Source organism: Akebia trifoliata, chromosome 8 (genome assembly GCF_017979445.1).
Source record: "Akebia trifoliata isolate Shusen 1 chromosome 8, ASM1797944v1, whole genome shotgun sequence".
NCBI lineage: Eukaryota > Viridiplantae > Streptophyta > Magnoliopsida > Ranunculales > Lardizabalaceae > Akebia > Akebia trifoliata.
Window position 1 is genome coordinate 27,145,795 of NC_141382.1, and position 23,470 is coordinate 27,169,264.

The window sequence follows — 23,470 nt, forward strand, 5'->3', positions numbered from 1 at the left end:
ATGAATGCTTTGACTTGCTCCGGATATCTGTATATTTGTTCTCTTTTTTAATGGTGTTTTCTTGTGATGAATGATTGATTGGTTTGGCATAAGCTTAAAATGGATTAACTGGGTTGCGTAGGTTTGGACTGGGTTTGACTAGGTTTAGTGGGTGGACTGGGTTTTGACCAAGTTAACTGAGTTGACTATAGGTTGACTAGTTTTGGTAGATGGGTTAGGTTGGCCTAGATTGGGTAACTAGGTTTTGACTGGATTTTGAGTTGACTGGGTTTAATGGGTTGACTAGGTTTTGACAGAGTTAACTGAGTTGGATAAGTTTGACTAGACTTTGATCGGGGTTGACCGAGTTTGACTTTGGTTGACTGCGTTAAGTAGGTTTGACTCAGATTCGACTGGGTTTGACTGAGTTTGGTAGGTTTTGGCTGGGTTAAGTTGGATTTTGACTTGAATTGAATGGGTTTAATGGGTTGACTGTGGTTAACCAAGTTTGACTTTGGTTGACTGAGTTGGGTCGGATTTGACTCGAGTTGGATAGGTTTGACTGAGTTGACTGGGTTTGACTCAGATTGGATAGGTTTGATTTAGATAACTGAGTTTGGTAGGTTTTGGCTAGGTTAGGTTGGACTTTGACTTGAATTGATTGGGTTTAATGGGTTAACTGTGGTTGACCGAGTTTGACTTTGGTTGACTGAGTTGGGTCGAATTTGACTCAAGTTGGATAGGTTTGACTAAGTTGACTGGGTTTGACTCAGATTGGATAGGTTTAACTTAGATGACTGAGTTTGGTAGGTTTTGGCTCGGTTTGGGGTTAAACTGAATTGGCTTAAGATAGGCAAATAGGACGCGTTTTTTTGTCGACTTAGTATTTTATTACCTTGCAGATGGGTAGAGAGAGGAGGACTCGAGTGGCGAGGTATTCCTCGGACGAGGAGGAGGAGGCGAGGCCTCGAACCCGGACCCGCTTTGCTTTGGGGTCTGACATGGCCACAGAGTATGGCTGGCCGAAACAGCCTTCACGGATGCCTGATTCAGCTTCAGTGGTCGATTCTTCTTCTGACAGTCGAGCAGATGAGGCTAGTAGTTCTCAGAGTGGTCCAGCTGAGCATCTCCCTAGCAGTAGTGGTGGGAGAGGCAGACGTGGTGGTCGAGGCCAGACTGATCGGGATGTAGGTGCTGACCGAATAGGCCATGAGGTTCCCAGGGTGGAAATCCCTGCGAAGGAGAGCGAGAGGGTCCCAAATACCTCTCTGCTTCGTGGGCTAGGGAGGCATGTTTCTATGCTCGTTCACTTAGATATCCCTACGCCCTATCCTTCAACTAGTTTCAGAGGCAGATGAAGCGCCTCTCTTTCCACAGCTGCCCTATTTTCAAATGATATCCGCACCCAGTTCTCGATAGTGGGTTTCGGAGCCTTCTTACAGATACCGACTTTCAGGGCAGATCGACCTCTGTTTCTAGCCATGGTAGATAGGTGGTTCCCAGCGACTCATTCTTTCCACATGCCTAAGGTGGACATAGGTATTAGGCCCTCTGATTTTGTGGTGATTACGGGCATTGCGATGGATAGGGAACCCTTGCCCTTGACCATGCTAACCGTGCAGGAGGTAGGTGAGTTGTTGGGCCTTACCAAAGTCCCTTCCTCTATGGTAGGGAAGATGGGGCATATCAGTACAGAGGTCTTGATGGGCCTGCTGTTGATTGAGGGAGAAGATGGGGCCCCTCACACCTATAGAGAGCGATCAGTCCGATTTGGAGATAGAGACTTCGACATTATTTTCTGCATCTGCTTCCTTCTCCTCATCGACAGCTATTTCTTTTTGGAAGACGATTCTTCCGTCTCTACCACCTTCCTCTCTGTCATGTACGATATCAATCACATCAGAGATTTTGACTGGGGGAGCCTCATATATGGTACTATTTTGGCTGGGCTAGATTGAGTGGTGGAGGGCATCACTGCGCCTCATGGAGCTGGCATCTCCACTCGATTCTTCTGGCACTTTATTGAGGTAACGTATATCTTAATTTCTTCTCAGTTCCTTTCTCGATGTCGTGTTCACTGTCTGATGCTTTCTTTCTTTTTCCAAATTTTTGTTCATGTATATTTTCCATTCTATCTGCCTACCCGTCGTCATCCCGACGAGGGTTATCCATTGGGAGCATTCTGGGCTACTAGAGATGCCAGGGCTACCAGGAGTAGCCCTAGGAGTGCTCGAGCCCACATCGATCGATGTCGTCTTCGAGACGTGAATACTTGAGCTTTTTCTCTCTTATTTGGCCTTGGAACTATTTGTACTTATTTTCTAACTGTCTCTTTTGCAGATCTTCTCCGTTACTTTACGAGACCTCCCCCGCACTGTCAGCGGGAGGCAGGAGGTGAGGAATACCTACAGGCGTAACACCAGACGACAGCGCTACCCCCACTTCATTGGCGAGCAGAGATATACATTTTATCTAGGGGAGCGCCTGTTTTTCCAGCACGACGGAAGCCTTCGCATCCCTGTCGCTCCACCTGAGCCCATCTCGGGGGCTATGAAGGTAGATGAGTATCTCGCCCAGTCGAGGGGTGTTGATGCTGCAGGATTGGTGAGGGGCAGTGACTACCAGGTCTGGTTTCGAGAGGCCTCTATTTGGTGCATCATGCCTGCTGTCACCGCCCGAGCCGGGATCACCGAGATCGGAGGGATCCTTCTTCAGGAGCATGCTGTCACGGTACGTATTCTATCACTGTCTCTCTTCCTTATAACTTTCTGCATTTCATTATATCCCTGTCTCACTTGATCGATGTTCTTGTTCTCAGGCCGATAATCTTCGTCGTCTTCGAGAGGGCTACAATGTGATCTAGGCTCAGGCTGCGAGGGCAGTGGAGATGGAGAATAGGTGGAAAGCCTCTAGGGCTGAGGTGGAGGAGCAGGCTGCTCGTATCGAGGAGTAGGAGACTCGCATAGAAGCACAGGCGGCCAGGATCCAGGAGCTGGAGATGGCCCTGCGGGAGTCTCGTCTTCAGGCTGAGGTGGTATGTCACTTTCTGTTCCTCTTCTGTTTCATAGATTGTAGTTCATGAATATTCTATTTTGATTGCTTCTCTTATGATCTTTTCAGGATTATCATCAATGCCGAGACGAGGCGAGTACCTCTGCACGGCCTCCAATACCTCCCAGGGTAAGTACTTGCATTTTAGTTGTTCATTTCCTCGCATATTCTGTATATACATCTGCATGTATTTTGATCTATTTTATTTTTCCCTTTTCAGGCCTCCCTTTCCACTGGACCCTCCGTTCCGAGTGCTGATCTTGCGAGGACCACAGAGCAGGATGTTGCCCTGGACGCGGAGCTTTTCTTCATGGATTCGGAAGGGCGATTGCAGATGCACGGTCTACTTTCTTCTGGGGTGTCTGGCTTGGGTGTAGTGGCGGGTTCTTCTTCTAGAGCTATCCCAAAGACTCAGAGTGCCCGGGACGATGCTCCCCCCTCGATTTGATCATTTGATGTACCTTGTAAACAGACAAACATTTTATAATAGTTTTTGGATGTTGTATGTAAATATTTCCAACTTTTGTATATATGTGTGTTTATGCTCATATTTTATTGTATTTTTCATATTATTATGATCATCTGTGCGATTGATTCGGGCTCCAATGAGCTTCTTGGGCGTGATGTCAATCATTAGGGCTTTTGAGCCCTGTTTGAGTGTTGGTGAGCCTATGGGCGGGTAAAGGGTACGATTAGAGTCCAAAGGTCCCTTCGAGTGTGTTCTTGAGTGGTGTGCCCTTCTTGGGGTCCATGGTGAGTGAGGTGGTCTTTGGAGGCTTAATCTGGCCCAATATGATCATACGTGCCCGGTACGTGTTTTGAGAGCTTTTGAGAGTTTTGAACGCATTTATCGAGCATGTAGGAATTCCCACTATTTTTTCATATGATTTCAAGGTATCGAGCCCTGAGATGGTCATTATGTGGTCCGGAGTTGCCAAAATCTCAAATGACTCAGGATCCCAGGCTTAACATGTTCTAGTCCGTGTTCTCAACACGGATAACTTTTCCCAGTTTTTATCCGTGCCAGGAGCACGGATAGGGCAATTTGTATTTTATCCGTGTCTTAAGCACGGATGAGTCACGTACTGCTTTATCCGTGTTCCCAACACGGATAAGTTAGTTTTGACTCCATCCATGTTTTAGGCACGGATCAATTATCACTTGACCTTATCCATGTTTCATACACGGACCAGCACGATTTACCCCATATTTTAAGCCTGTTTTACCATTGTTTTTGCCCTAACTTCTCACTTTTTACGATTTTACTTCTCTCTTTCACATTTTTGGTGATTTTTACTCTCCTTCTTCCTCAAAGCTTCTTCTTTTCAAGCTCCATGGAGGTGCTCTCTACTCTTTCCAACTTGAAAAAATATGGCATTGTGGATACTTTCTTGAGTAGTTGGATAGATGACATGGATAACGATGATAGAGCCCAATGGTGTTTGAATAAGTTGGGGTTCATTCTTTCTTTGCCCAAGGTCCTATTGCAATGGGGTTTGATTGAGGCCATGTTGGGGTATTGGATCCCCGAGCTTAATCTCTTTCAATTTCGAGAGCATGAAATGACTCCCACCATTAAGGAGTTCGAAGTGTTGTTGGGGCTCGAGATATCGGACCCAGTTGTGATTCCACAATTGCGTGATGGATACCGAAGTGAGGCTTCCGACTTCTTGGGGATAAGCCACAAGTTTTTGAAGATTTCGGATGGTGGATCGATTTTGAAGACAATGTCCAAGTCTTTCTTGATTGAACGCCTCACGGATCCCTCGAAGCCGTTGATTCATTTTAACTCTCTTACTTTGATAGTGGTGCGTCAACTCCTGTTTCCAGGTGGTGGAGACATCATAGATCTTTCTCTCATTCATGTGATTCAACAAGTCCGAGAAGGACATCGACTATCACAGATGCTTTTGAGCGAGATGTTCCAATTTCTCACGGCTTGTTCTTCTGGTCGTGGTCGGATTTTCTGAGGATGTGCTCCCCTCTTGCAGGTAAATTCTAACTTAGTTTAGATTTAAATTTAAACTTGAGTTTACTAGTTTCCAAAGCTTAGAATGCTCATGTTATTGTAGCTTTGGTTTATGGATCATCTGGCTTCCACCGAAGTTGTTAGTCGTCCATTTTGCGTTAATGCCGATCTCGTGCTTATGATGTCGAGGCGAGTTGCGCCATTTGTCTAGGGCGGCAAAGAAGAATGGTATTCTTCTATCGGCAACCTTGATGATGAAGAAGTGAGGTGGGTTGGTGCCTTCCAACCTCGAGGGTCTTCCCTGATTACATTTGATGGTACCTGTTTCCTTATTTTGATCGGTCTTCACGTGGCAACTCATTATGTACCACTTCGGGTTCTTCGTCAATTTGGTTATGACCAGGGTGTGCTCGTCCCCGAGAATTTCAATGAGTTGGTCGGTCATTTGTCGACTGCCATTTTGAGTCGACTCGTAAAGGAATGAGGTAGAGTTGAGGTTTTGAGTCGACCCATTTTTACAGCACACCTATTCTCGAAATATCTTCATTGGATTCGAGAACTCATCTCTGGGAAACCATCAGTATCGATAGTTCCCTGAACACGCCCTGGTGCTTCATCCTTCTTTGATTATCGAGATCGAGTGGAGGAGTCTCAGACTGATCATCGTCGCATTCAGGCTATCTGATTCAAATCCGAGAAGAAGATGCAGAAAGAGATTGCTCGGCTGACATCTTCCCTTGCCCAATTCGGATGTAGTGATGGTAGTGAAGTGGCTAGGCTTCGAGCTGAAGTCGTTGAGTTGAGGGATCGACTTGCCCAGTGTCCTCATTTTGATGATTTCGCAGCGTATTTGGTGAGTCGCGATGCTTTCGATGCCGAGAAAGTGATGATGAGCCAGGCTGCCCGGATTCGTGCTTTAGAGGAACGCCTTGACTCCTTTTTAATTTCTTACCATGATGTTTGATCGATTGCTTTGTACTCCCACTTTTTGTATTTTCTTTTCATTATCTGAATGTATGCAAAATGTTGAAAGATTAATGCAAAGAAAATAGGTTTTGTACTTACTTAGCCTCAGGTATATCTATTTTCCTGAAAACACGAAGTTTTGTTGAGTGAGTCCTAGATTTGTCATCATTGGCCAAAATAGTAGTTTTGAAATGCAATTTTGTGCAATGTCTTTATCAAATGAGTACGATAAATTCAAAGTTTGTAAAATCTTTGGTTACGACGATTTTGGTGCTTTTGCCAAACACAGGGGATATAAGCGTCAATTATCTTTTAGTTCCTTTAGAGTCATCCCCAATGCCTTAGTGTTTGGAGGATTGTTATCTATTTAGGGTCACGGGTTTTCTTAGAAATATTTTGTCGTTCACAGTTTATACTCTTACGGGCTAGCAGTTTTTTTTTTTTTACCCTTATTGCCTCTGGTGCCTATTACGGTTTTCACCAGACCCGGTTTTCACATTTTTGCACATCGACGTCCTTTTTAGGATTTTCATCGTGCCAGTAGTTTTGATCTTGTCATAGTCTAATTCTTTTACTAATAGTGCCCTTTCAGATTTTCACTATGCCCTTCAGACTATGCTTGTATTTTTGGATTTTTACATTACAGTTCCGTTCGGAGTCTCTGTGTCCTTGTGGCTTGGTGACTCAAGTTGAGCTGCGAGATCGACGACTCTACTCTTGTAGTAACACTCTTTCTTGAGTAACAGATCTAGATTCCCCTCTCGAGTTTGCTGACAACTATTCGTGGTTCGGCAACTCAGGTTGAGCCGCAAGATCGACTACTCTACACTTCGAGTGCTCTTTTTTTTCGAATATCCGACCTGGATTCCCTTCTCGAGTCTTCCAATGACTAATAAGACTTTGAGGTCCAAACCAAGTTGCAAGATCATTGGTGCTGCCATTGTCATTGTGTTGCCCTGGAACATTCCCTGATCAAAAAGGACTTTTGTTGGGACGAAACGTTGGCATAAGCTAATGGTAGTGGAATGATACAAAAAGATTAAGGTCTAAGTGTATTTATCTAAAGTGGGCTAGACATGGGATTCGTCTATTTTTATTTCGAAAAGGTGATCTATGTCTCCTCCCAACGTCTCTCGAACTTGTTTAGGCTGGAGATTTTGGTCGAGGTCAGATCAAGTGTCCGAGTTTTTTAACTTTTTTTTATATTTTTGTATTTTTAGCCATTCATAGTTTATCCTCATGCGGGCCAGGAGTATCTTGGTGCTTTTGATTTGATTTTTTTTTTTTTGTAGTTGTTGACTTGCCCCAGTCTTAGGTTAAGAAATGAACGTGATGGCTCAAAAATGTTGACTAAGGTATAATAGTTAATTTGGGATAGCAAAGATGGCCTTTCGTCATCTCAGGGTCAGATTTCAAGCATAGTACTTCTTAATAGTGTCAGCATTGATCGGTTGCACGATGAATGGTCATTCATAGTTTGGTCGAAACTTTCCTCTGGCATCTTCTTGGATTGGCAGAATTTTCTTCAATACAAGGTCTCCTGTTGAGAAATCTCTAGGTTTGACTTTCTTGTTGTAGGCACGGGCTATCCGTCGTTAATAGATCTGTCCGTGACAGATGGTTGCGAGGCATTTTTCTTCAATCAAATTCAGTTGATCAAACCAAGCTTGAATCCATTCCGCTTCATCTAACTCTGCTTCTTTTAAGATCCGGAGGGAAGGAATCTCAACCTCTACGGGTAAGACTACTTCTATTCCGTAGACCAAAGAATACGGAGTTGCCCGAGTCGAAGTTCTGAATGAGGTTCGATAGGCGTGAAGTGCAAAAGGCAACATGTTGTGCCAATCTTTGTACGTAACTACCATTTTCTCAATTATTTTTTTGATATTCTTGTTGGTTGCCTCGACTGCTCCGTTCATTTTGGGTCTATAGGGTACAGAGTTGTGATGAGTGATCTGGAAATCTTCGCACATCTTGACCATGTCTTTGTTCTTGAAGTTCTTGGCATTGTCAGTCACTAATCCGCTGGGAAGTCCATATTTATAGACAATGTTATTCTTGACAAACTTCAGGACATTACTTTTTGTGACGTTGGCGTATGAAGCAGCTTCTACCCACTTGGTGAAGTAGTCGATGGCCACTAAGATGAAGCGATGCCCATTTGCAGCTTTAGGTGAGATTGGCCCGATGACGTCCATTCCCCAGAGTGAGAAAGGTCAAGGAGTAGTCATATTATGTAGCTCTGAAGCGGAGCATTGATCTTGTTGGCGTAAATCTGGCACAGATGGCATTTACGAACATGCTGATAGCAGTCACTTTCCATTGTTGTCCAGTAATATCCCATCCGCATAATCTTCTTTGCTAGCATATGACCATTCATGTGAGGTCCACAGCCACCACCATGTACAATCTCTATTAATCGTTTTGCTTCTACTTCTACCACACATCGAAGCAAGACCTCGTGGTGCAACTTCTTGTACAGAATACCATTGCTTAAAAAGAATTACCCTGTCAATTTATGAATGGTTCTGCGATCATTTGATGTTGCATCCGAGGGAAGGGTTCGATCTTTGAGATATGCCCTGATGTCCGAGTACCAAGGCTTTTCTTCGGATTCTTCTACTTCGACAGGAAGATAGTAAGCCGGCTCATCTTGAATTCCAATCTCAATTGGGTCGATGACTAGATCTTCTGAAATACTAATCATGGAAGTAAGCGTAGCTAGTGCATCTGCGAACTGATTCTTAGCTCTTGGCATTATGTGAATGAGATCCTGTCAAAGCGTGAGCTTAGTTCCTCTAGATACTCGTGGTAAGGGACCAGTCTCTGTTCCCGGGTCTTCCATTCTCCAATCGTCTGATAGACTACTAAGTTTGAATCTCCGAAAACATCAATCTCATCTACCTCGAGATCTAGTGCTGCTTTCAACCCTGCTATGCATGCTTCGTATTCGGCCTCGTTGTTAGAGCATTGGAATTTCAATCTGATAGCGATTGGCACATGGGACCCATCTGGTTTGATCAAAACTGCTCCTATTCCGTTTCCTTTCTGATTTGTTGCTCCATCGAAGTACATTTTCCAGCCTAGTTCGTCATCATCGTCCTCAATATCCATTATTAATATGGCTTCATCGGGGAAGTTTGTCTTTAATGGCTCATAATCAGGCAATGGGTGCTCGGCGAGGTGATCGGCGATGGCTTGTCCTTTGATGGCCTTTTGAGTAACATAGGTGATATCAAACTCAGATAACAATAGTTGCCATTTTGCTGTATAGCCTGTTAGTGCTGATTTTTTGAATAGGTACTTTAGGGAGTCCATCCTAGCGATAAACATAGTCGAGTAACTGAGTAAATAATGTCACAATCGTTGAGATGCCCAGACTAGTGCACAGCAAGTCTTCTCAAGCGTTGAATATTTTGCTTCGTACTCTGTAAATTTCTTGCTAAGATAGTAGATGGCCTGTTCCTTCCATCCTGATTCATCATGTTGCCCTAACACACACCCCATTGACGTTTCTTGTACCGAGATAGACATCAGTAGAGATCGCCCTGGAGTAGGAGGGACTAAGACTGGTAGAGTGAGCAGATATTCCTTGATCTTGTCGAATGCTTCTTGACAGTCTTTGTTCTACTTCTTCGGCGCATCTTTCCTTAGTAGCTTGAAGATTGGCTCACAGATAGGCGTCAATTGAGCTATAAACCGACTGATATACTGTATTCTCCCCAGAAAGTCCCGAACATCTTTTTCTGAAACAGGTGCCTTCATTTCGAGGATATACTTAGTTTTCGCAGGATTTATCTCGATGCCTCTTCTGCTGACGATGAACCCTAGTAGCTTGCCTGATGTTGCCCCGAACACGCATTTTGTCGGATTTAGCCTCAAACTATATTTTCTGAGTCTGTCGAACAACTTCTTCAGATTCACCAGATGGTCTTCTTCAATGCCGGATTTAGCAATCATGTCACCTACGTAGACCTCCATTTCCTTATGGATCATATCATGGAATGATGCGGTCATTGCCCGTTAGTAAGTCGCCCCTGCATTCTTCAGCCCGAATGACATGACTTTGTAGTGGAAAGTACCCCATAGTGTGATAAATGCAGTCTTTTCTTGGTCTTCTTCTGTCATTTTTATCTGGTTATAGCCTGAGAAGCCATCCATGAACAAGAACATGTCGTGTCCTGCTATATTATTGACTAGAGTATCGATGTGTAGAAGTGGAAAATCATCTTTGGGACTAGCTTTGTTCAAGTCTCGATAGTCAACACACATACGTACCTTCCCATCTTTCTTGGGTACTGGGACGACGTTAGCCAACCACTCAGGGTATGTAGAAACTGCAAGAAATCTAACTTCGAATTGCTTCATGACCTCATCCTTGACCTTGAGGGTTCATTCTGGTTTTAGCCTTCTCAGTTTCTACTTGATTGGTTTGCTTCCTGAGGTAATTGGTAGCTTGTGTACAACGAGATCTGTATCTAAACCTGACATATATATCTGTATGATCATGTGAAGACGTCCTGATAGTTTCATAAGAACTCGACCATTTCTTCATTCTGTTGTGACATTGATAAAGTTCCTATCTTGACAATTCGTGGGTCCACTTAGGTACCAAGATTGATTAAATTTGTATCCTCAATGTTTGGTTGAATACCTTTCTCGTGACATTCTACCAAGTCTTTGATTTCTTTGGGTGGGTATTCCATTTCGTCCTCAGATTCTTCTTCGATCCCCATGAGGTCGAAGTCGAGTTCAAGATCGAAATCATACTCATCCCTTTCAAATTCTGTTTTATCTGGACACTCATTTGATGGAGACAGATCCCTTGAGAACTCTTTTTTGGTTTTTGGAAAATATCTATTTTTTTGCAATTTTGAAAGCTTTTTGATTTTTTTGGTTTTTGAAAATTTTTTATTTTTTTTATTTTTTGAGAAATATTTTTTTATTTGTGATTTTCTAGATACTTGAAATAAGAAGAACAATCATGCAAATTCGTTAATAAAGATAAAGAGCCCTCAAAACAGTCTTTACCCGAGGACAAGGACTCGTTATGATCCTCGGGCAAATTGATATTGCCTAACAGCATTTTTTTTAGGCCTCAGTAGCCTCAAGGGATAATGGAAATTCTTCCCAATTGTTCAACACTTCCTCTTTTCTGAGGGGGCGAATGAGATGAGAGAGTGATTTGTTGGGTGATTTGATCGATGGTTCAGAGATGACCATAATCTCCAATTGATTGTTACTGTTGTCATCAGGTTGGGGCATAGTCCCTCCCAAACTAGGTGGGATGACAACTGACGCCCAGTCAATACCCATGGGAAAAGGTGATTCGTTCCCTTGGCTGGTAGTGGTTTCCACTTTGGTGGATTCTAGAGCAATCTCTAATAGACTTTTGTTGGAGTCCCCATTGAATAAAACATCAATGCCTTCTACGAAGGATGGTTAGGACTCAACAACTAAGTCTTTATGAATGTGCACAGGTTTGAAATTTACCACTTTTGGCTTCTTTATCGATTTTGTTGACAGCGGTTCTAATAAACTGTCAGGTCTAATATGTGATTTTGGGAAGCTAACATTGATGTGAGGAACTTTGCCCAGATTCCAGACATTCGGTTCCCGATTTTGTCTTCTCGCTAGTCGAAGCTCTTTTTTCTTGTCGTTCATTTCTGCTCTATCCTTTTTTGTAGGCCTAAACCCCAAACCGAAATAAGAATTGTACTTTTTTGCTTCAATCGGTGTAGCTTTCCCTCTTCCTCCTGGTCCCAACCCCTGTCTGGGTCGGTAACCTGCTCTTTTCAAGACCCAGCCAATCATTAGATTTATCCGTGATAATTCTGCCTTTACTTTTTCCTGCCCTTTTTCCACGTGGTTGACAGTAGTAAATTGATATGAGTGATAGAGTGCCTTGTCCTTCATAATTTCGATATCGATAAATGGCACATCTGGAGCTCTCCTTGCTGGGATGAGATTTTCTGCTAATACTGATATCATCCTCTGTCCCATGATAAATTTGACTCTTTGATGCAATGAGGAAGGTACAACCCCTGCTATATGGATCCATGGCCTGCCCAGTAATAAATTGAAGGTTGTCGGTATCTCCATGACCTCAAATGTTATTTCAAAGGTGCACGGGCCTATCGTGATAGGTAAGTCCCCTACTCCTAGCGAATCCCTTCTTGAACTGTCGAAGCCTCGGACAATCTTATTGTTAGGTTTGACATGTGACCAATCAGCATTAAGTTTTTGAAAGGTTTCAAGCGGACAGACATTAAGCGCTGAGCCATTGTCAATTAGTACTCTGGCAACCATCATGCCCTTGCACATGACCATGATGTTTAACGGTTCTACGTGCCCCCGCCCTTCTGGCACGAATTCACTTTCAGTGAAAATAATAGGATTGGGGGCCATGATCTGGCCAACTATTTGCTCCAACTGTGTCAGTAAGGTAGTTGCAGGTACATGTGATTTTCCTAGAACTTTCAGTAATGCCTTTTGGTGTTCCTCTGATTTCTGCATTAGGCCCAAACTATTGATTTGAGCTAGCTGTTTGTTTAGCTGGTCCATAATATTATGCTCACTTTTTCGAACGAGCTTGATGAAGTCTGCAGCCTCTTTGTCTGTCACTTGCACCTTATCTTCCGTCTTATCGTCTTTATACAGCTTATCATTTCCTTTCGTTTTTCTTTTATCTTCATCTATCACTTCTTTCGTGGCCTCTTTTGTTTCTTTACCGGCGTTTACCCCCTTTTTTGATAATTTTTGGCATCTTCCTACCTTGTCATATGCCCGATGTCAGCCACTATTGTTTTCTTCATGGTCTCGATCCCTGTGGTAGTGGTGATGGTGGACTCGTAGCTCCAGGGGACTGTCTGGTTGGAGCTATAGAGGAATGGTTTAGGTGAGTGTATGGTCATGGGAGGTGGATCGGGTTTTACATTGAGAATGAGGGGTGGTGGTGATGATTTGGATGTAGTGGTGGTGGGAGGAGTTACATGAGGATTGTATGCAATGACGAGTGATGGACGTGAGGATGAGGTGTATGGTATATGGATGAGAGGTCGGGTTGATCCTTGAGGAGTTGGCAGTGTGTATGGTACGACAAGAGGAGGTCGGGTTGAATTTTGATAGTTTGGTGATCCGTAAGGTATAACTAAAGGTGGTCGAGTAGTAGTATTTTGATGAATGGGATGGATGGTGAGGTCGGCCAATCTGAGTGGTAATTGCGAGTTTTGTGATGAATTTGTTGTATAATGGTTGACTATGTTGACCGCGGACTGAAAGCGCCCTCGATCCGTGGGGTGCGCGGATCTGCTTTTGACCCTTGAGGTTTGGGAGTCGCCACCTAGTTATTACGGTCCAGGAACCGATCAATGACTCTAAACAGATAAAAGACTAATCTAGAACAGAAAAAACTGGATTCGGGGATCATGTTACGGGGTTGGAAGGTGTTATGCACCAACCCCGCCTGGCCAAAGCCGGTCTCTACTAATTTCTCAAATAAATTACATTACTAAAAACCTAGATAATAATAAATAAATAAATAAGTTATACCTTTCCGATAGCGAATACTTTGTTCCCTCAGATCCGACAAAAATTGCTCCTTGTACCGTACTTTTTGCTTCGTTCTGTCTCCGGATTTGATTCCTGATCTCCGAGGCAAAGTATCTCTACTTTCTTGGATCTGAATTCTTCAAGTTTGTTGTGGATTTTGGGATGTTTTTGGAAGGCTTTTAGGTGTTATTTAGGCTAAAATCGAAGGAGGGATGTTAGGTAAGGAGTTGGGGCTCCAAAACTAGGGTTTATGGGAGGCTAGGGGGCTTTTAGACCTACTTCTCTTAGAGTTTATGATTTGATACGAAAATAGGGTGTGAGCACCTCTATTTATAGATTTTTTTAGGGTTTGATTTTGATAGAGTTAGTGTTTAATTAGAGTTCTTTTAATTAGAGTTGTGTTTTAGTTAGAATTGTTTTAGGTAGAATTGTGTTTTAATTAAAATTGTTTTAGGTAGAATTATTTTTTAGTTAGAAATCTATTAGATAGAGTTATTATTTAATTAGAACTCTATTATGATTTTGACTTTTGGTCTTATTTGATTGACTTTTAATATTTTGACTTTAGTCTTAATTGATTGACTTTTAATATTTTGACTTCAGTCTTGCTTAATTGACTTTAATTTTGACTTTAGTCTCACTTGATTGACTTTAATACCTTGACTTTAGTCTTGCTTGATTTACTTTTAATTTTTGGAGACCTCTCCTCCATTATTTCTTTAATTATTTGGACCCCCAAATGGAGGGGTCCTTAAAGAAATATCCCACAAACCCTCAATAATTTTACTTGAAAGCCTGATTAATCGATTTTTTAGTTCCAATTTTTAAATTAATTTCATTAATGTTTCACTTTAATTATTTAATGTTTTATTTATTAATTTCAGAATTTTTAATTATAAAAATTGTGAAATTATCGTTTTACCCCTGGAGAGGACTTTTCACGTTTTAAGTCGGTTTTTAATGTTCTAGGATGTTTTAGAATCGATTTTTCATAAGGAATTCAATGGAAATATTATTTTGTGTCATTTATGAAATTTTTTATGTGAAATGGTCATGAACTTTATGAGGGGCATTTTCGTAATTTTGTTGAATTCTATTAAAATTGGTGAAATGATTTATTTGATTTTAATTTGTTGTTTTATGTGTTTGAGAGAGTTTTCCTAAGCGTAACGTAGGCTCTGGGTTGTTTTGATGTTAGGGGTATTTTGGTAATTTTTATCGTGAAGCTTCTTTTGGGTCTGAAAGATGATGATTTCTATGTTTCTGGGGTCGTGTTTTCCTAGCGTAACGTGGTTTCTAAGGTTTTGTCAGTTTGCGATACCTTATCCGGATTTCTAAAACACATCTGGTAACAAAATAAAGCAATGGAATACACATCCATCATTGGGAATCATTACGATCGGGTTGACGAGTTGATTAATCAGGCGAGTGCAAAAATGGGGTGTCTACACAGACGCCTGCGATTCCTTGGTTAAGTGGACCCTGATTTTTTTCCCGATAGGCGCTATCAAATCTGAGGGATTGAAGTCGAGTTTTCCACAAACAACATTTACCTTGTGCCCGCTCCCCTCTCCATTGTGAGTTGGTAAGGGGTTTTGATTGATATTATGTTGTTGGGACGGATTGGCAGGTCCATCTAGGATGAGAGCCTTTTTGTTGATCAGGTTCTGTACTTGGTGTTTGAGCTACCAACATTGGTCTGTAAAGTGCCCTAGTGCACCCATGTGAAATTATCAAAACAAATTGGGGTTGTACTCTGGCCCTTTAGCAGCCTCAGGATTTGGCAGACGTTTCGCAAGATACTCACCCCTGAGCAAGATTGGTAGTAATTCCGATAGTGTCATGGGTAACCTAGTGAACACTCTATTTACTCTATTGGGATGTGCCTGCTGGTTCTGCCCATATAGTGGTGCCTGCTGTGCAACTGGTGGAGGATTTGTCCTGAACTGGTTTTGAGGTGCAGGATTCTAAGCTGGTGGTGCTGGTGCCCATGAGTTTGACGATGCTTGTGGTCTTCGTGTTGGTGAAGGGATAAAGAGGGGTCGATTGGGCTGTACGTTGTTAACTTGTGTTTATTCCCTCTTCTTTCCTGGAGGCACTGGCTTTCTTTGATAAGGGACCCCTGCTGTTGTCCCTAGACTTGTGAAATCAAAGATCAGACCTGTTCGAATCCCATCCTCGACCCGATCAGCTATTTGTACCAGATTGGAGAATGTGCCAGTGGTGTGCCCCACCAGATGAGTATAGAAGGCGTACCCTTGTGTTGAGATAAACGTGGTGTTCATCTCTTGTTCGGTCATTGTAGGCCTTACTTGTGAGGCCGACTCTCGCCATCTCTGTGCATATTCTTTCACCGTTTCCCGTTGCTTTCTTGTCATCTTGGCCATATCGTTCCGGTCTAGACCCACATCTGTATTAAACTGGTAATTTTGTTAGAACATCTCAGCTAAGTGCTGCCAGTTTTTGATAAGCGTGTGGTCCAATCCAGAAAACCATTTGAGTGTTGGTCCCGTTAAACTCCTTTGAAATAGCTGTACTAACAACCTGTCATCCTCGCCATACTGGCACATGGATCCACAGTATAACTTTATATGCGACAGAGGACACCTTACTCCGTTATATTTTTCAAACTCTGGACACTTGAACTTGGCCGGTAATTGAGCATTGGGGTAGAAGCAGAGGTCCTTAAACCGAATTCCACTCATAATGTTGAGGCCCTTCATCCTTCTCATTTCTTCCTACAGAGACTCGATTTGCTGAGCCCATTTTTCGTCTGTTGCGCTCTTGGCCTCTGTGGCCCTGTACTCACATTCATCATCAGGAATGGTCGATTCTGTGGGATATAGAGTGGGGGCCCCTGGTATTCAGGCAGTGTAGGCGGCATGGTAGTCTGTGGTCCTTGGGGAGGTTGCTCAGGTAAATCCTGATTTGATCTAGATGCATGTTGCTGTATTGTTTGAGCTTGTATGACGCTGGCGTTGGCTAACACAGCACTTACTATCTTTTCTTACCTCTCGATTATTTTCAATAATGCTGTGATTTGTGGATCGATGCCTGATGTTTCGACTACTGGGGGTTGTGCTGGTTCAGAAGAACTCATGGTGACTGTAGATCATCTTAGAAAATATGGAGGTACTTCTAGCTGCTTGTATTTCTTTCTCTTGGCCACCTGTGGGTACAGATGACCAAGCGTTACTATCTTGTTTACAAAAAATGGAGATGCATGATGTGGGGGAAATTCTTGAGCACGGACACGTGGCTCGATCAGGGGCCAGGATTAATGATTTCGAGGTCGGGGAGAACAACGACTCTTGCTCGGTTTATTAACCCCGACGAATGCATGTATTCGAAACTCGGAAGTGTGCCATCAATCGTAGGTCGGTATGACGGGTCTGGCAGATGAGCCTGCAATAGACAGCCAGTTCTGACAACCAACGTCATGACATACCAACTCTGAATTTCTCAGAAGTAATAGGGCAGTTGAAACAACTCCTGCAGCTGACATGTCAGAGAGTGGGCTAACTACCCCAGGTCACCTCAAGGGATGGCCCAGAAAACGATGAAGTTGAACACCTATATAAGGAAGAAAATTACGAGTACAAAAGGTTCGAATTCTTCTTCTCTAAAGAGATTACACTGATCAATTTGGCTAACTTGATCATCGGAGTGGGCTGTTTTGCAGGTCCCCCCGAGCTTAAGGAGAAGGAAAGTGTAGTGCCATTTCGTGCATCTACAATTTGGCGCCGTCCGTGGGATACTTACAAGGAGAAAAACGACCAATATGGGAAGAGCTAGAGGCGAAAATCGTGGAGAGCCATCAAATCCACTACCAGCAGACTCGCCCCCAAACGCGCCGGATCCAATGCTAGCAATGTACAACTTACTCACAGAGATGAGAGAGGAAATGCGCAGGGGGTTGGAGAAACAAAACGATGAGATAGTGAAAATAAGAAAGGAAAACGAAGAGCTCAGGCAGAGGTTAGGCGAGCGTGCGGAGACCGAGGAGGGCCCAGGGGCAGAGCAGAGTAGCGACCATCCTGTTCGAGCGGCAAGAACGGAGGTAGATTGGACTGAAGACTAAGCAGCAGTAAAAACGCAGCAGGGAAGCTCTGAAGTTAAAGAAACCATGACGAGGAAGGAAGTGGAGGAGATGCTCAAAAGGAGGGATGAGGAATTCGCGCGAGGAAAGGATCCCGCGCAGAAGGTACGGAATGCAATTCGGGAACTCAAAGGGACACCATTCTCGCAGGCGATAATGAAGTCAGAGCCACCCAGGTCGTTCCACATGCCAAAGTTTGAAACTTACGACGGGATGCGAGATCCCATGGACCATATACTGCACTACAGAAGTCAAATGGTGCTGTACCAAAATGATGATCCGTTGCTCTGCAAGCTGTTCCCGTCAACCTTGAGGCTCGGGGCCATGATGTGGTTCCAGGCCTTACCAGCCGGGTCCATTACGAACTTTTCCGAGCTGGAAGAAACGTTCGTGGGGCAGTTCGTGCACCTGCGAAGGAAGAAGGTCGGAGTTAACACTCTATTTAACCTTCGACAGGAGCCCGGGGAGAGTATTAGGTCGTTCATAACCCGTTTTCGAACGAGAGCCCTGGACGTAGAAGGCATGGACGAGGCCACAGCATGCGCAGCGTGCATCGCTGCGGTGATCCCGGGAACACGGCTGCATGAGTCCTTGATCAAGTCTGATCCTACTCGTTTAGAAGATTTATATGCGAAGGTGGAAAAGTACATCCTGGTGGAGGAGTCTGTGAAGGGCAGAAGAAGAAGCACCCAGACAGTGGCTAACAGCGAAGGAGGAGTAGGCGCTTCAAAGGTACCGACCCACCCCGGAGTGGAAGGAAGTAAGAAAAGGCGGAGAGATTCGAACGAGCAGTCGTGGTGGAAAAGAGGCCGGGTGTATACCCCGCTCAACGAAAAGCTATCCGTGATACTGAGACACATAAGGGGGGAGCCCGATTTCGTTCAGCCGCCACGGGGGTATAAGGGGAAACCCGGGAAACCATTCTGCGAGTATCACGAGGCTGAGGATCACCCTACTGAGGACTGCTACAGGCTGCGCCATATCATCCAGGATATGATCGATGCAGGGAAGCTCAAAGGTTATGTTTCCACGGGAGGAAGGAGAAGTGGGGAGGCTACCGAGAGAGCTGAGCGAAAGCCCGAGCAAAGAAGGCCAGCTAAAGGAGGGCGTCGAGAGACGGAAGAACGCAGAATAATTCATACCATCACAGGATTATTAGGGGCCGAGTGCCGTCTAGGCGTGAGATTCGGGAGAAGGTAAAAAAGATCCGACATATGGTCGGGGTTAACAGTGTGGCGTCAGGAGTACGGGTAGTTGGAACGACAAACCACGGAGCAGATCCCCGGGCAATCGTATTCACAGAAAGTGACCTAAGGGGGACGGCAGGGCCCCATCAGGACGCGTTAGTAATCGCACTTCCAGTGGGGAACGTCGAGCTCCGAAGAATACTCGTGGATTCGGGGAGCGCGGTGGACATCCTCTTCCTAAGCGCGGCTAAGAGAATGGGGGTTTCAGGAAGTTTGGAGCCAACGCCGACCCTCGTCTATGGGTTCAACGGTGCCGCTAGCAGCTCAGTGGGAGAAATCACACTCCCGATCTCAGCAGGGTCTAAAGTGGTAATGACAAGATTTGTGGTGATAGATGCAGACTCGGCTTATAACGCGATCTTGGGCCGGAGATGGATACACGAGATGAAAGCAGTCCCGTCAACCTATCATCAAGTTATTCGTTTCCCGGGTAAGGAAGGGATAATGGAAATTAGGGGAGATCAGGAGATGGCGCAGAGGTGTTTTCACCTGGCTTTGAAGCAAGACCGAGGCCCCGAGTCCGTCCCACCGAAGAAGAGAAAGGTAACTCCAACTGTTAATGAATCTTCGTAGCAATTACAGAAGCAGCCGCTGCGCGAGCAGCGAGTAACAGTTGAGGAAGTCGAAGCCGTGGATCTCGGGGGCGATGGAGGACAGATAGTCAGTGTTGGTACCACGATGTTGCAGGAGGAGAGGGCAGCGCTACTCCAACTTCTGAGGGCAAACAAGGATGTATTCGCATGGTCATTGGAGGACATGCCTGGGATAGACCCGTCGGTGGCGTGCCACAGATTAAATGTTGATGAAAGCTTCCGACCTATTAGGCAGAAGCCACGGAGGCTGTCGCCGCGCCTCAGGCAGGGGGTGAATGAGGAAATCGAAAAGCTTTTGAAGGCCGGGTTTATCAGGGAAGTAGAGTACCCAGAATGGATAGCGAACATAGTAGCAGTGCCGAAGAAGGATGGAAGGGTGAGAGTGTGCATCGACTTCACAAACCTGAATAAGGCGTGCCCAAAGGATAGCTTCCCGCTGCCAAGGATTGATAGGTTGGTCGATGCCACTGCTGGACATGAGAGAATGTCGTTTATGGACGGATATTCGGGGTATAACCAGATCCCCCTAGCAGTGGAAGACCAGGAACGGACATCATTCATTACCGAGCAAGGGCTGTTCTGTTTTAAAGTTATGCCGTTCGGTTTGAGAAATGCCGGGGCAACCTACCAAAGACTCGTGACAAAAATGTTCGAAGGATTGATCGGGAAGATTGTGGAGGTATATATCGACGATCTGTTGGTAAAAAGCAAGAGAGCAGGAGACCATCTGGCAGACCTTAAGCAGACATTTGATCGGCTGAGGAGTTTCAAGATGAAGTTGAATCCGAAGAAGTGTGTCTTCGCCGTTTCCTCTGGGAAATTCCTCGGGCACGTTATCACCAGGAGAGGGATCGAGGCAAACCCAGACCAGATCCGGGCGTTGGTAGAGATGCCGAGCCCCGCTAATCAAAAGCAGGTGCAGAAGTTGGCAGGGAGAATAGCTGCGCTAAACAGGTTTATCTCCCGGGTATCCGATCGATGCCGCCCGCTCTTCGCGTTGTTGCAAAAGGAGAAGAATTTTGCATGGAGTACGGAGTGCGAGGTAGCCTTTAGCGACCTAAAGAGGTATTTGGGGCAGCCACCGATCCTTAGCTCTCCGGAAGAAGGAGAGGAGCTGGGGATTTACCTGGCGACCAGTCCATCATCGGTAAGCTCCGTTCTCTTTAAAGTTGAAATGGGACGGGAATATCCTATTTATTACGTTAGCAAAACGTTGGGCGTATCGGAGGTTAAGTACACCAGGACGGAGAAGGTAGGATTGTCGCTCGTTTACTCGGCGCATAAGCTCAGGCCTTACTTCCTCTCGCACCGCATCCGAGTCGTGACAGATACCCCGCTGAAAGAGATGATACACAGGTCCGAAAAATCGAGGAGGATGGCGAGGTGGGCTGTGATCCTCGGAGAGTACGACTTACAATTCGAGTCCCGGACAGCAATAAAGGGGCAGGTATTGGCGGATTTCCTTGCAGACTTCCCGGTTGAGGACCCGAACTGGGAAGAGTTGGAGCACGAAGACGAAGGGACGGAAGAAGTAGAGCTGTGGGACAAGCAGGCAGGATGGAGAATTTTTGTCGATGGGTCATCGAACTACTCGGGCTCGGGTGTTGGAATAGTAATTGTAACACCGAGCAACGATAAACTGGAAAAGGTAATTAAACTTGGGTACGGGGCATCGAATAACGAAGCGGAGTACGAGGCAGTCATCCACGGGTTAAGAATGGCTAGCGAGTTGAAAATCGGCCGGGTAAAACTATGCACCGACTCCCAACTTATAGCCAACCAATGCAACGGGAAGTTTGAAGCCAAGAATGAACGCATGGCGAGATACCTGACCTCAGTTAAACGAGAGATTGAAAAGTTCGACCAAGTGGAGATATGCCAGATTCCCAGGGATGAGAACAGGCATGCAGACTCATTGGCTTACATTGCCTCAATGCTAGGGGAGACGGAGGGACGGTCTTTACCTGTGGAATACCTGCCTAAAGCAAGCATCGAACATATGGAGAGGGAGTGCGCACAGGCCGATAGAACGTCGGGATGGGTAGAAGAATTTACTCAGTATCTGCGTTCAAAGGTACTGCCAGAAGACAGAGGGGAGGCCAGAAAGTTACTTCGGCAGGTCAGCAAGTACACTCTCGTTGGGGAGGAGTTGTATAGAATGTCCTTCGGGGGCCACTCCTTAAGTGCCTTACTAAGGAAGAGGCCGAGCTCATAATGGCGGAAATCCACGAGGGAATCTGTGGCAATCATTCGGGAGGACGGTCGCTCGCCAATAAGGTTATCAATCAGGGCTATTTCTGGCCGAGAATGCAGGAAGACTGTAAGAAGTATGTAAAGACCTGTGATCAATGCCAAAAACATGCCCCCATGCATCTGCAGCCAGCCAGCGAACTCCATCCCATGAAATCACCCTGGCCATTCTCGATATGGGGAATGGACATTGTTGGGCCTCTACCTCGGGGAAAGGGGGGCAAGCTATTCATCCTAGTGGCCACGGATTATTTTACCAAATGGGTGGAAGCTGTTCCCCTTACGCGGATTCGGGAGGAAGAAGTTATCAAATTCACGTGGGAGCACATCATAACGCGGTTCGGGATCCCTTATGCGCTGATCTCTGACAACGGAACTCAATTCAAGGGCAAGCGCGTGCAATCGTACTTCAAAGAATACGGAATCCGTTCTCTGCAGTCATCGCCAAGATATCCACAGGGGAATGGCCAAGCTGAAGCATCGAACAAGACAATTCTCGCAAACTTGAAGAAGAAGCTGGAGGAACACAAGGGAAGATGGGTAGACGAGCTACATAGTGTCCTCTGGGCGTACCGAACCACAGCAAGAAGGGCAACAGGTTTCACTCCGTTCGCACTGGCCTACGGAACAGAAGCCGTTATTCCAACCGAGATACAGGTTCCTACAACAAGGACGCTAGTGGCCGAGACCGAGTTCAATGATGAATTGGTGGCACGAAGCTTGGATTGGTTGGATGAAACACGGGAAAGGGTCATAGAAAGATTGGCACGGTACCAACAGGTGTTGAAGAGGTCTTATGACCGGAAGGTACGTCACAGAGAATTCAAAGTCGGAGATATGGTTCTACGAAAGGTCTTTTCTAACACCAAGGAAGTCAATAGCGGTAAGCTCGGCTGTAATTGGGAAGGCCCGTACATCGTACGCAAAGTCGTGGAAACAGGCGTGTACTACTTGGATACTCTGGCAGGGGAGGAGATTCAATCACCATGGAATGTATTCAATTTAAAGAAATATTATCAATAAAGCCATCTCTACGCCTATGCCTGCTGGTCTAAGGAAAAGCCTCGGCCCCTCCATAGGAGCCGAGCCCAACCGAGGGGTTGGATTGGAGGGAAAGCCTTGGTCCCACCACGGGGACCAAGCCCAACTGGGGAGTTGGTCTAAGGAAAAGCCTCGGCCCCTCCATAGGAGCCGAGCCCAACCGAGGGGTTGGATTGGAGGGAAAGCCTTGGTCCCACCACGGGGACCAAGCCCAACTGGGGAGTTGGTCTAAGGAAAAGCCTCGGCCCCTCCATAGGAGCCGAGCCCAACCGAGGGGTTGGATTGGAGGGAAAGCCTTGGTCCCACCACGGGGACCAAGCCCAACTGGGGAGTTGGTCTAAAGGAAAAAAAAGGAAAGGAGAAAACCAGGAAGGAAAAGCCTCGGCCCCTCCATAGGAGCCGAGCCCAACCGAGGGGTTGGTTTGGAGGGAAAGCCTTGGTCCCACCACGGGGACCAAGCCCAACTGGGGAGTTGGTCTAAGGAAAAGCCTCGGCCCCTCCATAGGAGCCGAGCCCAACCGAGGGGTTGGTTTGGAGGGAAAGCCTTGGTCCCACCACGGAGACCAAGATGAACTAAGGAATCTAGTCCAAAGTCGGGGCCACTGTTCTTTGCTAGTATCAAGTCCATGGAAAAATTCTATGATCGGGACAAGATGCCGGCCTTGGACAAATGACGAGCCTAAGGACTTACGTATAGAAAGCTGTTTCGTTTGTTTTTAAGCAA

At 45.3% G+C, this 23,470-nt stretch overlaps 2 protein-coding genes across 2 annotated transcripts; both read left to right on the plus strand.

Annotated features, from left to right (window-relative positions):
* Window positions 1–17,642: 17,642 nt before the first annotated feature.
* Window positions 17,643–18,815, plus strand: LOC147396445 (uncharacterized). Its single transcript, XM_086450124.1, has one exon. It carries the CDS (start codon window positions 17,643–17,645, stop codon window positions 18,813–18,815), a length of 1,173 nt encoding a protein of 390 aa, XP_086306250.1.
* Window positions 18,816–18,829: 14 nt separating this feature from the next.
* On the plus strand, window positions 18,830–21,670 carry LOC147396446 (uncharacterized). The gene is made up of 2 exons (XM_086450125.1): window positions 18,830–19,405; window positions 19,451–21,670. The coding sequence occupies exons 1-2, from the start codon at window positions 18,830–18,832 to the stop codon at window positions 21,668–21,670; spliced, it is 2,796 nt and encodes a 931-aa protein (XP_086306251.1).
* The last annotated feature ends 1,800 nt before the right edge of the window (window positions 21,671–23,470 follow it).

Excerpts from the sequence above, each read along its gene's own strand:
- LOC147396446 (XM_086450125.1), top strand. The coding sequence starts at position 18,830 with ATGGTCGGGGTTAACAGTGTGGCGTCAGGAGTACGGGTAGTTGGAACG. Across the intron at positions 19,406-19,450 it reads TCCCACCGAAGAAGAGAAAG|CCGCTGCGCGAGCAGCGAGT; the intron begins GTAACTCCAACT and ends TTACAGAAGCAG.
- LOC147396445 (XM_086450124.1), top strand. The coding sequence starts at position 17,643 with ATGACGAGGAAGGAAGTGGAGGAGATGCTCAAAAGGAGGGATGAGGAA.